General features: G+C 45.0%; 1 protein-coding gene across 1 annotated transcript in view; it reads right to left on the bottom strand.

Moving 5' to 3' along the window:
* EDC4 (enhancer of mRNA decapping 4) overlaps positions 1-14,602 on the bottom strand; it is a 43,868-nt gene that overhangs the window by 18,491 nt on the left and 10,775 nt on the right. Inside the window, exons 10-19 of the mRNA XM_087971573.1 lie at positions 14,252-14,347; positions 14,018-14,120; positions 12,941-13,121; positions 11,781-11,853; positions 11,502-11,593; positions 9,705-9,901; positions 8,366-8,454; positions 3,891-4,044; positions 2,655-3,121; positions 335-433 (exon numbers count right to left, since the gene is read on the bottom strand). Coding sequence (XP_087827699.1) covers positions 335-433; positions 2,655-3,121; positions 3,891-4,044; positions 8,366-8,454; positions 9,705-9,901; positions 11,502-11,593; positions 11,781-11,853; positions 12,941-13,121; positions 14,018-14,120; positions 14,252-14,347 — 1,551 coding nt within the window. The remainder of the gene's footprint in view (positions 1-334; positions 434-2,654; positions 3,122-3,890; positions 4,045-8,365; positions 8,455-9,704; positions 9,902-11,501; positions 11,594-11,780; positions 11,854-12,940; positions 13,122-14,017; positions 14,121-14,251; positions 14,348-14,602) is intronic.

The raw sequence follows: 14,602 nt of genomic DNA, 5'->3' as shown, positions 1-14,602 counted from the left end.
GACATCGAAGAGAAACAGATCCGTTTTCTAAGTTGGATTTCAATTCCTAACTGAATGAGTTATTCCGATCAAACATCGCCTAATGTGCTTAACTCTTCCTCTCCGGATCAGAAGTCATTTGCTTATTGCAAGAACCTTTAAAAAGTTCATTCCCCTGAGAATCAAAGCCCAGTCTCTTTTTCTTAAGATGCCGGGGGAAGAAAATGATCTGAGTTTCGACGACCATGTTCCCTACTTCTGGGATTTAAGACCAGGCAGCACTTTCCCCAAATTCGTTTGCCTTGCTGGGCTAGAAGCTTCGAGGGAGGGACAGAGGACGTCACGCAGCCCATACCTCTGCTCGGCGCTGGCATCTTGGCTGTCATGTTGCAGCAAGCGGTAGGTGTGCCTGTGACAAGAGCTCTTATGCTTCTCTTCCACTTCATTCCTGGGGCTGCATGGGACAATGAAACAGGGGGCGTGAGTTGCATCAAACCCAAATACGTTTTCTGTCTTATCCATTCCTGCACCAAAGGTTGAAGCACTCAAGCACATAGAAACTAGTGGAGTTTTCCTTTCTAGCTGAAAATGCTCTACAGCCATGATGGCGAATCTATGGCACGCGTGCCACAGGTGGCACGCAGAGCCATTTGTGCTGACACGCGACCTGCAGGCAAACTTACCCCACTGCGCATGCATGGGCCTCACAGCTGATTTTAGGCCGGTTTGAGGCCCTTTTCGGCCTTCCAAAGGCTTGAGGAAGGCTTCTGCAAGCTTTGTAGGCTGAAAACTAGCCCCGTTTTGTCACTTCCGGTATTTTCAGAAAAACCGGAAATGGTGAAATGGGGCTAGTTTTTGGCCTGCAAAGCTTGCAGAAGCCTAGCTTCCTGAAGCCTTTGGGAGGTCGAAAAGGCCTCACGCCGGCTGAAAATCCGCTGTGAGGCGCATGGCAGGTAAGGGGGCAGCGGTGGGGGGTTGCACGCGCATGCGTAGGGGACGTGGGGGGGTTGCACATTGCCTTCTGCATGCTGGCACGTGAGTGCGAGCATGAAAGTGCGTACACAATTTTTGGCACAGGAACCCAAAAAGGTTAGCCACCACTGCTCTACAGCATTCTAATTTTATTTCAGACTCATCCCAAACACAGGCTTTAGTAAAAGTCTGTAGAGGTTCTCCGTCATCCAGGTCGCTTTTTTCAAGGAGGCAACTGGACTTTCTTTGTTTTTGTTTTTCTTTTCTTTTGAAGACGTTTTGCTTCTCATCCAAAGAAGCTTCTTCAGCTCTGACAAGATAGTGGATAATATAAATCCTTCCATTCCCCACCATCCAGTCAGAGTTGAAGAAGCTTTTTGGATCAAAAGTGAAATATCTTCAAAAGAAAAAACAAGAAAGTCCAGTTGCCTCCTGAAAAAGCACCTTTGGGACAGAATTTAGTAGCATATCTTGGACAATGGGGCTGTTTAAAGAGCTGGGAGGATGAGGAAAAATAGCGCTGGACTGGAGGTCATAATATAGGAAGCCCAGCTAATCCTCAATTCACAACGGACCCAAGTTACAACCAAAAGGTATTTATCACCTGGTTCTGAAGTTATGATGGCCGTCCCTACCAGGGTCATGTGACTGTATTTTGGGCACTCGGCATTCAGTTTATTGCCGTTTGCAGCGTTCTGTTGCTATGATTGACGATGTTTTTGCCCAAAACTGGCATTTACTTCCAGGTTCGCTTAACCACGGATTCCCTTAATGAACATCACGATTCGTTTAATGATGGCTGCAAAGAGAGTTTATTCCAAGCAACCTATGCACAAGCGCCAAATTGGGGGTGGGGGTGGATCTGGGCTTGGGTCTCTTGTAGGAGGACAATGACTCCAAACTGATGATGCATTTGACTCCTTGCTCAGCCTCACCCTGGCCAACTCCTGCATCACAATTCAAGCCACAAAGTCCTGCTGTCTCAGCGTTCCAGAAAACCTCCACTCCAACCAATCACGCCGAGGCAGACATCCTCTCAAAAGTTCTGTTTTAATTGGATCGTAAACTGGCACAAACTGGGGAAATCCCAAATCTGAAAGTTCCTGGCTTCCTTGCAATAAATAAAAACTACAAATCCATCATCACATCACATGCCCCAATCACCATCCGTCCCAACTTGAGATTTCCCCTCACTTATGCGCAGAATAACATGACCTTGACTTAGAAAAAAGAATGTTGTTATGTCTAACTACATACACTCCAAGAAATTCCCCCCTCCCATTTTTCCAGGCTCAAAATGTGGCAGCGTGGGAGCATCTGATCTCAGTATGGCTTCCAAAGCTGACACCTGTTTTCAGGACACAGCATAACCACGAAGGATGATGGGAAGGAGGAAAAGAGAACCTGAAGCATCTGTTCTTAAAGTTTAATCATCCTTTTGATTTTTCTAAGGTAGATTCCCGTGTTCTTCCACAGAGAAGACGACTGGATATTCCTGCACTCTTTTTTTAATTTTGCAGTGACCACAAGAACCAACTAAGGCAGGAGTCTCCAACTTGGACAAATTTAAAGCTTCTGGACTTCAATTCCCAGAATTCCTCAGCCAGCTCCACAAATCATAAAGTTGCCCAGGTTGGAGGACCCCTGCACTAAGGGATGGTCCACCCTGGGCCCCAGGGAAGAGTGATGGAAACCGTCCTTACCTGTCCGCCATGCTGTTCCTGGTCTCCCTGGTGATGTCAGGAGCAGCCGGCCACGGCTGACTCACTCCACTATCCAACGCCACGTTTTCCTGAGGTAAGGCCGCCTCCAGCAGTGAGGGGGCGGTCAGCATGTCCACCTCGTTGGGGGCCATGTCCAAGGAGTGATGGCTGGGCTCCGAGCTGTGGCGGTTGCGTGGGGAAAGCAAGTGGAGAGCGGAGGCCGCCGAAGCCATGCTGTCTGTGTGATGGTTGGAGTCCAGAATTTCTACCGGGAGGCCAGACGGGGCTGCGCTGAAGCTGCGCTGCAGGGTCTCTGAGGCGATTTCAGGGATGTCCTGGGACATGGCAGTCGAGGCGGAGGAGATGACATCTGGGGAGCGCTCACGAGTGGGCGAGGACTGGGGTACCACCAGAGGCTCCACTTCCTCTTGCTCCAGGGCCAAAGGAGGAGGGTTCCCTGGGGAAACCTTGAGATGAAAAACGAAAGAAGTTGATCCTCTTGTAGCATACCTTATACCAGGGGCGACTCGGGAGTAAGGCTTGGAGGTGATTGGCCCTCCCATAAGACATAAAGGAGGAGCAAAGGGACAGGAATCTTTGCAGGAAGCAACTTTGTTTGGACTCGTTGGTTTGAAACTTGAAGCTCGGTGTTGAATTTGTGTTCCATTTTGGCCTTGTATAACTAATTGGAAATTTAGTCGTTGGCAGCATTTCAAGGAAGATAAAGGTGGGTGCTTATCAGACTTATCCTGAAGGACTTTGGCAGACTTCCATGGGACTATTTACAAACTGTTGGAGACTCATTACGGGCTGTGAATGACTAAAATTCAGAGTTGTTGAAATAAAGAAAAAAGGGTTTGGGGACTAAGGTGTGTTTGTTAGCGTCTCAATAAGCCTTGGTCAGAACAACCTCTGAGCATCCCCTGGGCTGGATCTGGCCTCCAGGCCTTGAGTTTGACACCCCCGAGTGAGAAAGGGTTATTGGAAATCAGCAGGGCAGACAGCTTGGACAAGTAAAGGCATGGATGTTGCAAGGAAGGTGTAGGGCAAGGGTCTTCCAACTTGACAGCTTTAAGACTTGCGGACTTCAACTCCCAGAATTCCTCCTCCAGTCATGTTAGCTCAGGTATTCTGGGAGTTGAAGTCCACAAATCTTAAACTCGCCAAGCTTGAAGTCCCTTGGTATAGGGGGAAGTCGAGAAGAATCGCAATGGTCTCCAGAAGAATCTACCTTACCGGAATGGGGACCTTTGGGGTCAGTTTGTCAGGAAGGCCAGGGAGCAGGACCGAATGATTCCGCGGGCTTGCCTGGAGACACCCACTGCTGCCACTCAGGGTGAGGTTGGCATCAAGCTGCATCTTTGGGCTTAGGGACATGTCCTCCGATGGCCTGGCGGAGGCAGAAAGAAAGAGGAAGACCAGAGTCAACAAATCCTTCCATCTCCTCCCATCAGAAGCAACCTAGAAACCCCAAGCTCTGCCCAAGGAAAAGGCCAACTCTGGCATTTGATAGCAGGCCGAGCATCGCCAAAACGCAGGTAAACGTAATACAGGTAGCCCTCAACTTACAACCACAATGAAGCCCCAAATTTCTGTTGCTACAAGGCAGTTAAGCGAATTTGCACTCTTTTACGACCCTTTTTTGCCTGGGTTGTTAAGTGAATCCCTGCCGTTTTTAAATGGCTCACATGGTCATTAAGTGAACCAGACACCCCCTTAATGACTTGTCATAAATACATGACAGTTGCCAAGTGTCCAAATTTTGGTCACCTGACTGTAAGGATGTTGCAATGGCCGCAACTGTGAAAACCAGCCGCCTGTTACTTTTTCCGTTGCAACTTTGAACAGTCACTAAATGAGTGGTTGTAAGTCAAGGACTAACTATATCTGACGGTTACATTTGTCTGGGCATTTTACTTTCTTGACAAAGGTGCTTTTTTTTAAAAAAAAAAAAACAAGTTTTATTAATTTTTAAAACACACAAATTATCATTATTCATTACATGTTTAAACCTTTTTCCATTGTAAATTTAACAAGTCAGATAAATTATGATTCTGTTTTAAACCATTTCCATATAACATACCAAAACCTCTTATTCAATTTCTCTTTACTTCTCTTTACTCTTATTCAATATCATTATTATTATTTCATCTGTTTCTTTCTGACTTAGTTACCATTATTCTCATTCTATATTTCTACAAGTTTTTACTAATTCTCCCCCAAAAGACATATACACACAACACACAAAACATAAAAAATCTTTTTGGAAAGTAACTTGGACCCAGGTGTCTCTCTCTTCATGGACTTCAATTATATTCATGCTCATCTTACATATCATTACTTATTTTATTTACCATTCTAAGCCTTCTATATTAACTTCTCCACATATTTCACACTTCTTAATTCTACCTTAATTAATCATCTTAGTTTGAATCATTATATTTGTATCTTTTGTCCATTTTTATCATCCCTTTGTCTCATTCCTTATGAAAAAAAAAGAAAATCAGTTTCTCCTGAAATCATTAATCAGAGTATGATGCCTTTCTATCTCCCCCTAAGTTAATCAAATTAATCTTTAAAATAATATCTAACACCCAATCAGATTTTATGGTACATTCTATCTAACTAATACATCCAACACAATTAAGTGCATAATTAGACAATAAATCCAAATATTAAAAAAAATACTATAATAAAAATTTTATAATAACATCAATACCATAATTTTATTAAACTCTTTAATTAAAACAATATTCTAAACCTCTCCTATTATTAAGTTTTAAAGCCAATCATTTTTAAACATTTTAACATTTTAATCTCTTATCAACTCTTAAACCATTGTAATACTACCATCTCATCTTATGTACCTTGCAAAATCTTTTTTTTTTTAAAAAAATTATACTTTATCCATTATCCATAAAAATTCCTTTTTTCCATTTAATTTCAAAACATTGTAGCTTTTCTCCACCTTTTCCCTTTCTTTCTTCTCCCAACAAACCTTTCTACCCCCCTTCTTCTAGCCTCTGCCTTACCGGCTTCCCTTCTCTGTCGTATTCCTTTTCCCCTTTGTTTACTATCATCATATTGGTTTTGCACTTTATTTTTCCCTTTCTTAAATGTTTTTTTAGATCTTAAGTCCTTAAATCCTTTAGTTTTCTTCTTTTCTCTTCTTTTCTTTTCTTTCTCTCTTCCTTCTTTCTGGATCAAATTCTGAGATTCATTAAAGATGGCTCCTTCCTTTCTTTCTTGTTCCTCTGCTGTCTTCATCTGTTGTAATGTTTGTTGATAATTAGTAAGCGCCATTTCTAAGAAAAGGAAAGCTTCTTCCACACCATCTTTACCATTTTTTTTTGCTTGTTCATATTCTTTTCTTAGTTCCTCAACAGAAAGAGCCATTATAAATCTTTTCTTTTCTTTTCTCCTTCTTTCTTCTTACAACAACCAGAATATTCAAAAGAAAATAAAAAAGATAAAACAGTCCCAAAGTTATCAATCAGTCCAAACCAAGGCAGAGTTCTCACTTTCTCCTTCTGGGGTAATATCAATCAAAGAGAAAGAAAGTCCAAATCTGTTTAAAATCTTATTACAATATATTCTAGTCTTCAAATCCTTAAGGCATCTGCTCCAACAAAGTCTTAGCATACAAATATTTTCTTTTTAATCCTCTCTCTTCCCACTCATCGCTTAAAACCAATTTCCACCTAAAAAAATAGGTTTCTTAATATCCAGTTATTTATTCCGTAGGAAAAGAGGGAAAGCTATCCTTTCAGCACCTTCAAACAGCCGCTTTTTTCCTCTTCTGGCAGGTATTATTCAGAAAGTCATACTTTTCAGGAATTTTATTAAATATGTCTTAGAGTCCTAGGAGCCAAGAAAAACTTTCTCCTCTCAATCACTTTCTCCACTTCCTCCTGCGCATTCTTACCCGGCTGCCAGCTTCTTTGTGGCGGCCATTACGGACCGCCGCTGCACCGTCCTGGGAAAAGGGGTTCTGCCGGCCAGGGAGGGGGTCTGCAACACCCCAGTCCCTTCTCCGGATCCCCCTACCTTCAGCTGCCCCTGCAGGGCAGCCTAGCTCCGCACCCGTGTGGTCGGAGCCCCAAAAACGGCTAGCGCGGCAGGATCGCGCGCAGCCGCAAATCCCTGCCGCTCGCGAAGCCGACAAACCGGAAATGTCGACAAAGGTGCTTTTTCAGGAGGCAACTGGACTTCCTTCCTTCCTTGTTTTTCTTTTGAAGACGTTTCGCTTCTCCTCCAAGAAGCTTCTTCAGCTCTGACTGGATCTTATTATTACCTTTATTGTCAGAGTACAACATGTGTACAATGAGATTGGCTGAGCCTCCCTTCGTACACCCCTCCCCCAACACAACTCACAGTGAGGACAGAAGTCCCTAACCCAGTCCCAATCTTATTACACTATGTGACCTTGTTGCACAATGTGCCGGCCCCGCAAGTCTGTCATACTATGTTGACGTGAAGTTATTTTCCATTCAGGAGTCTGACAGCCCACGGGTAGAAACGGTTCTTCAGCCCGTTGGTATGGCTGGCTATGCTTCTCTATCTCCTACACCTGATGGTGAACCTATGGCACACGTGCCACAGGTGGCACGCAGAACCATTTGTGCCAGCACGCAAGCTGCAAACTTACCTCACTGCACATGTGCGCTCCTCACAGCTGATTTTCGGCCAGTCTGAGGTCTTTTTCAGCTCCCAAAAGCTTGAGGAAGGCTTCTGCAGGCTTCTGCAAGCTTTGCAGGCCGAAAACTAGCCCCGTTTCATCACTTCCGGTATTTTCAGAAAAACAGGAAGTGATGAAACGGTGGTAGTTTTCAGCCTACAAATCTTGCAGAAGCCTGCAGAAGCCTTCCTCAAGCCTTTGGGAGGCCAAAAAGGCCTCAAACCGGCCGAAAATCAGCTGTGAGGTGCAGCGCAGGTAAGGGGGCGGCAGGGAGTGGGGGATTGCACGCGCATGCATAGGGGGCCTGCGCATTACCTTCTGGGTGCTGGCACGTGAGCGTGAGCATGTAAGCGCGGCACAATTTTTGGCACAGGAGCCCAAAAAGGTTAGCCACCACTGTCCAACACGATGGTAGGAGAGTGAAGAAGTGCTGACCGAGATGTGAGTCGTCCCTGAGAATTCTCCTCACTCTTTTAAGATAGAGAGCCTTAGCAAGGTCATCTAGTGGTATCAGGGAAACAGCCCACAATGTTTTGTGCTGTGCTCACCACCCTCTGTAACGTCTTTCTATCCACGGCTGTCAAGCCAGCCTACCACACCATAATGCAATATGTGAGGACACTTTCTACTGTGGATCGGTTAAAAGGAGGTCATCAGTCGTTGTTCCACTGATGGTGGATGGATGGTGGGGAATGGAAGGATTTATATCCCTTGCAGACAGCTGGTCATTTGCATCCTTTTGGAGGGTCGTTGAAGCACTTGGTCACTTGAGTAGTGCTGATGCAATTTTTCCCTCCTCTGGAAATCCATTCCTACTCTCAACACCATTCAAAGGGTGTTCATTCCAAATTGTATAGCTAGAAGTCTTTCTTGATACTGAGTTTGGCCAACTCCCAATGAAAAAAAGGGAATAAATAAGAAACACAATACAATGCACCCAGAGTCCTATGAAGGCCACCCGCTGCTGAGCTGGGCTCAATCCTCTTCCTTAATTGAAACCATAGCTGTATTTCCACCCACGATTGAGACTTACCTGGGAAGGGGGGGCTCGCCAACCGAAGTACTACTCATGGTCGTCACAGCAGTGAGGGAACTAATGCTACTTCCGGGAGACCCCGTGATCTGGTGCAGATGAGAGAGTGTGTTATTTGGATGCAACAGGGAGGGAACCGATCACACAGAACTAGATCTTTGGATTGTACTTAGGGGGCGTAGATTTTGGGTGCTGATGAAAGTCAGCTGAAGTGCTACTTCGCTTTATGTTTGCCTTTTTTTGACTTCCCAGGGATTCACAATCTCCAATCTAAGCTAAGAATCTTAGAATGAATGCTGGCTTTGAAAATTTAAAACGGACAATGCATAGGATTTGAAACAAAGTAGAATTTTCTGCCTTAAGCACCGGTTAATTCACTCTTCAAAAAAGCTTCTTAATAAGAGTGCCATTCCTTTTGCCCAACAGAGCCCTTCCATGCCTCAACAGCATCTTTTTGTCAGCGGTCCAGAAAACCTCCACTCCAACAATGAACTCCAAGACAGACATCTTCTCAAAAGTTCTGTTTTAATTGGATAATAAACTGACACATCTGGGGAATCCCAAATCTGAAAGTCCAGGGCTCCCTTGCAATAATGAAAGCCTACAAATCCACCCCCTGCACCCATCATCGCATCACATGCCCCAATCGCCATCCGTCCCAACTTGAGACTTTCCCTCACTTATGCGCAGAACAACATGACCTTGACTTAGAAAAAAGAATGTTATTATGTCTAACCGTATACACTCCAAGAAATTCCCCCCTCCCATTTTCTCAGGCTCAAAATGTGGCAGCATGGAAGCATCTGGTCTCAGTACGGCTTCCAAAGCTGACACTTTTCTTTGAACTGCTAGTGTAGGGGTGTCAAACTCAAGGCCCGGGCTTAGATCTGGCCCGTGGGGCCGCCCTGGAAACAGTGAAGGAGCGGTCCACGGTGCCTCTGCCAGCAAAAACGGAGCTCAGGAGGGCTACATGTGAGCCTCCCCGGCTCTGTTTTCACTGGCAGAGCACTGCAGGAGACCATCGCAGCCGGAAACGGAGTTCGGGAGCCCATTTTTGCTGGCAGAGAAATCGGGCCACCATAGGCGCCCCCGACACGAGTGACGTCGAGTTGGCCACGCCCACACACACACCCCATGTCAAACACGACCCTGATGCAGCCCTCAATGAAATCGAGTTTGACACCCCTGTGTTAGCGACTGGGAAATGATTGATTGAAACCTGAATATAATCTCTGATTTGCTTCTGTGTTTTGCATGAATGAAGAGAGCAAGGACAACTGGTCTCACGTCCAGTCAAGGAGAAGAAGGCCAGGTGCCTCTTCTATTCTGAAGGAGATACCTGCTGCAGAGAAGTGCTGGGAGTCATGAACGCGTCTGGAGTCATAAGTTTGGGTTTGGTGTCATTCGATGGAGGGAGGAAGTCGACGGGCACAGACAGTTCCGAAATGCGTCGCAAGTCCGGCTGGGAGCCGTGGATGGATCCCTTCTCAGAGCCCCGCCCTTCCATGCCTATGTCGGCCAGGTGATCAGGGAATGCTGCAGGACACAAAAGGGAGAAGATTAACACAAAGGTGTCAGGCGCCAAGAATTAGGTTCAATCCCAGTTCAGAAGATTTATTGCTCAAGCCTATCCAAAGAATCTAGTCAACTAACTATCAGCACTAAATTGGTGCTACAAATGAGTTGATGGAATTCAATGGTGGTGTGCTAGGAGCATTTGTGGATATGTAATGATTCTAAACTGAGTCCTCTCTTGACTCAACCCCCTCAGGCTCTGCCCTTTTCTGCTTCTACGCAAAAGGTATGCGAAGAGGGAAAGAAATGGGACTTACTTTCAGTTAAGTGTGAATAAGTTGAGGGGAAGACCTACCCATCCTAAAGATTTTGCAAACAGAAAAAAAATCTCAAATAGGACTTCAACACATATCCATGATTGGAAAAACAGTCTCTTTCCTCTAACCCTCCTCTCTGTAACCTATATGTTACTATGGCAAAGATTTTGTGACATTCTGCAATACTGTTTTGTACTGAACATATAGTACTAGTGTTCTATTGATAATTTTAAAATATTAAGTACATTTTTCCTTTTCCTTTTTAGTTTGTATGTTTAAATAGCTGGGATTGTCCTCTTTTTTAAAAAAAACAAAGCTTTTTTTTAAAAGTGCAAACATTATTTTGGTAATTGTGTATATACAATTTTTTTTAGAAAAAAGAAGGGCGAGAGAGAGAGGCGGGGAGGGAGGGAAGGAAGAAGGAAGGATGGATGGATGGAAGGAAGGATGGATGGATGGATGGATGGAAGGAAGGAAGGAAGGAAGGCAGGAAGGAAGGAAGGAAGGAAACAGGAAGGAAGGAAACAAGACAGGAAGGAAGGAAGGAAGGAAGACAGGAAGGAAGGAAGACAGGGGGAAGGAAGGAAGGAAGGAAGGAAGGAAGGAAGGAAGGAAGGAAGGAAGGAAGGAAGGAAGGAAGACAGGAAAGAAGGAAGGAAGACAGGAAGGAAGGAAGGAAGGAAGGAAGGAAGGAAGGAAGGAAGGAAGGAGGAAGGAAGGAAGGAAGGAAGGAAGGAAGGAAGGAAGGAAGGAAGGAAGACAGGAAGGAAGACAGGAAGGAAGGAAGACAGGAAGACAGGAAGGAAGGAAGACAGGAAGGTAGGAAGGAAGGAAGGAAGGAAGGAAGGAAGGAAGGAAGGAAGGAAGGAAGGAAGGAAGGGAAGACAGGAAGGAAGGAAGACAGGAAGGTAGGAAGGAAGGAAGGAAGGAAGGAAGGAAGGAAGGAAGGAAGGAAGGAAGGAAGACAGGAAGGAAGGAAGGAAGGAAGGAAGACAGGAAGGAAGGAAGACAGGAAGGAAGGAAGGAAGGAAGGAAGGAAGGAAGGAAGGAAGGAAGGAAGGAAGGAAGTCATACTATAAATCTATACTACAGATCCAAACTATACTATACTATAAATCCAAACTTGCAAACCAAATTTATAAAAAAAAAAAAATACAAATGCACCTCTCTAGATAATTTACTCCAGTCACTAAATTTCTGATTTTTTTTTTAAAAATTGTACATCTTTTATAAACAGCAAGCAAGAAAGAACAAGAAAGCTCTTCCAGGCTCTGCCCAGACTTTATCTGGACCAAAGGACTCACCAAAGTCTTCACGGGAACCATGGGGAGGGACTGGAGTGACCATATCTGGACTATGGAGGGGCTGGAACCTTATCTGTACATCCTGAAGGGCCCTGAAACATTTAGGTAAATGACTTCAGTTTACACACTTTGCCTGGCTCCATTGAGGCACTCATTCCACTTCAATCTGCATTGTGCAAAGCTAGCGATGCCCTCACATCAGTACCTCAACTTTCATTCCAGATAGCATGGAGGACATAAAAAATGAGAGGGAAGAGAGAAACACTGAAAATAACTTACTTGGTGTGGACACAGAAGAGTTTGATCAGCACCCCTGCGGCCGATCCTGTAGTACCTGAACCTTGAGCGCCTTCTGAAAAAAAGGAAGAAGCCGAGGGAAGGAAATGAATCGCTCCATCTTATCACCACTAAAGCCAGCCAAAGCCGCAAAAGAACAAGAGAAATCTCCCAGACATTTAATTCAAACAGAAGCAGTTTAGGAGCCTTTTTGGCTCAATTTAAAGAGCCATGCAAGCCTTTGCTTTGCCCCCAACAGGCTGGGTCCTCATTTTACCCACCTCGGAAGGATGGAAGGCTGAGTCAACCTTGAGCCAGTGAGATTCGAACTGCCAAATTGCAGGCAACTGGCAGTCAGCAGAAGTAGCCTGCAGTACTGCACTCTAACAACTGCGCCACAGCGGCTCTTACTAATCGTTAAAGAGCTTTCCTTGAGTTTTAGGGTGGTGGTGGTGAGTTCCTCTTGTTTTACAAAGATAAAAACTTCCTTTAGTAAGCTGGAAAGCTGGGAATGAGACAATGGCTGGGCTCAGATATCGTGCCAAGTTGTATCTTCTGCTAACTACCGTTTGAAATATGATGGTTTAGGTTCTATACATACAGGCACAAGACAGTCTAGTCTCTCTCTCTCTCTGCCTCTCTCTCTCTCTCTCTCTCATGCAAACACAATGATGAAATCATGGTTTATCAACCCACAAATTACAATGGAAGCAGAGGAACACGACAGAAATAAATCAAATGACACACGGTCTGAAGGAACTCGGGAGTGGCGATGTCCTTTTCTCCTCTACCAAAATATTAAAACATCATTTAAGATGATCCGAACGTTAACAGGCGAGGAATTTAAGGACTAAAAAAAGTCCATTTAGCTCCACACTGTGAAGATTTTGCTGCTGGAAATGGGTAATCTAAAAAAGGGTGATTTTTTTTCAAACTGATGGAGGTTAGTGATGGTCTACCAAGACGAGGCAAGAAAATCAGTGCCTGGAGAACCCGTGGAGAAGGTGAGCATCTACTTGGAGTCTGGTTGGCCAACGTGCCAGTGGACAATTGAATGAGGCAGGCCTTCGTTTTTTGTTCCTGCCCTACTCTTGTTCTGTGTCCAGAAATGATGTTTCCTGGGCTTCTTCATCTCAGGGAAGAGGCACCCATCGCTGACTTACCAGCACTGATGCCATCACTCTCCTCTTCTGCTGAGAGGACTTCTGTGTGCCTCAGTCGGCAGCGGCTGACCATTTGGATGCCGAAGCTCAGGACTGGGTGAGTCAACAGGAACTCTGAGATGGAGCTGAAGTAAGCTTTGCCCTCTTCTTGGTTCTGGACAAGCTCCATCACGTATAAGACCTGCGAAAGATAATCCGTCGCATCAGAGGCTGCAAGAGGAGGCGCTGTCTCACCTTGGCTCAGGAAGCAGGTAAAGCCCAGCAGAGCAGGAGAAAAGCTGATTGTTCTCCTCAGTCCAGTTAGGTAGCAACAGCAGTAGAAACAGCACTTAAGACTTACACACCGCTTCACAGTCCTTTACAGGCCTCTCTAAGCGGTTTACAGAGTCAGCCTCTCTTGCCCCCCAACGATCTCATTTTACCAACCTCGAAAAGATGGAAGGCAGAGTCAACCTTGAGCCAGTCAGGATTGAACTGCTGGCAATCGGCAGTTAGCCTGCAAAGACTGCATTCTAACTGCTGCTCATCATGAATGGTTGGATGGATGGAAAGGCAACAGCATTAGCACCAGACTTCTATACCGCTTCACAGTGCTTTACAGCCCTCTATAAGCGATTTAGAGAGTAGCCTCTTTTCCCCAACAATCTGGGTCCTCATTTTACCCACCTCGGAAGGATGGAAGGCCGAGTCAACCTTGAGCGCCCCCATCAGGATAGAACTGCAGACTGCGGGCAGTTTGCCTGCAATACTGCCCTTTAATTACTGGGCCACCAGAGTATGTAAACCACTGGGACATCAGGCAGGCAATTAAACCAAATTAGCATAAAAAGTATGCCTTTTACCAGTGAGTCGCGTTAACTCTTGGGAATAAATCCAGATGTCCTTCCTTCCTTCCTTCCTTCCTTCCTCCCTCATATGGCATCTACAGAGGTCATGCAACCACTGATATACAAATTTAGTTTCAATAGATCATCAGCAAATAGAAGTCTTTGTATCCCACAGCCATCTGTTCTGCAGGACAGCGAGATGAGTGGCAAATAAATTTAATAATAAATAACATAAAATTTGAACGCCTACCTTTCTTTCCACATCACTCAAAACTAGGTACTCGGCTGACAGATCCAGGCAGACCTTCAGACTGGGAGGGATGCTCACAGAGCTAAATATATCTGGAGAAAACCTGAAATTGACAGCAGGCAAGAGTAGTCACGACACACTTGTGAACTGACTCATTTCTCTTCTTTTTCTCGGAGATCTGGTTCCTCATCCCGTCCCCCCAAATAAAGGAATGTCAGTGACAGGAACACTTACTGGATTGTCTGGAGGCAGGTCCATGAGACGGTGCACCACATTTTCAGCTCTTGATTCTGATCTGCTCCAGTGATGAGAAACCTCCAAAAAGGAACCCTGAATAAATGAATGGATGAGAAGAAAAACGGACTCAGCCCACAAAAAGGCTGCTGTTAAGAAAATGCGCCTTGCAACAGGGAAAATAGAAAACCTCCTCCAGCCCTAGTAAATTAATACTGTCGATCATAACTTTAACAAGGTTTGGAGTAAAGCTTGGGAAGATAAAGATCTTTCCTGCAAGTGGAAATCTCAGATATGCCAGGAAGTTTTGCTGATTACAAAGAGAAAGAGATCTCTTCCATCAAGTATCCA

Source organism: Notechis scutatus, chromosome 9, assembly GCF_049901735.1.
Source record: "Notechis scutatus isolate UNSWTSFEM ecotype Mainland chromosome 9, rNotScu1.2, whole genome shotgun sequence".
NCBI classification, from domain to species: domain Eukaryota; kingdom Metazoa; phylum Chordata; class Lepidosauria; order Squamata; family Elapidae; genus Notechis; species Notechis scutatus.
This window is presented reverse-complemented; position numbering and strand designations above follow the sequence as displayed.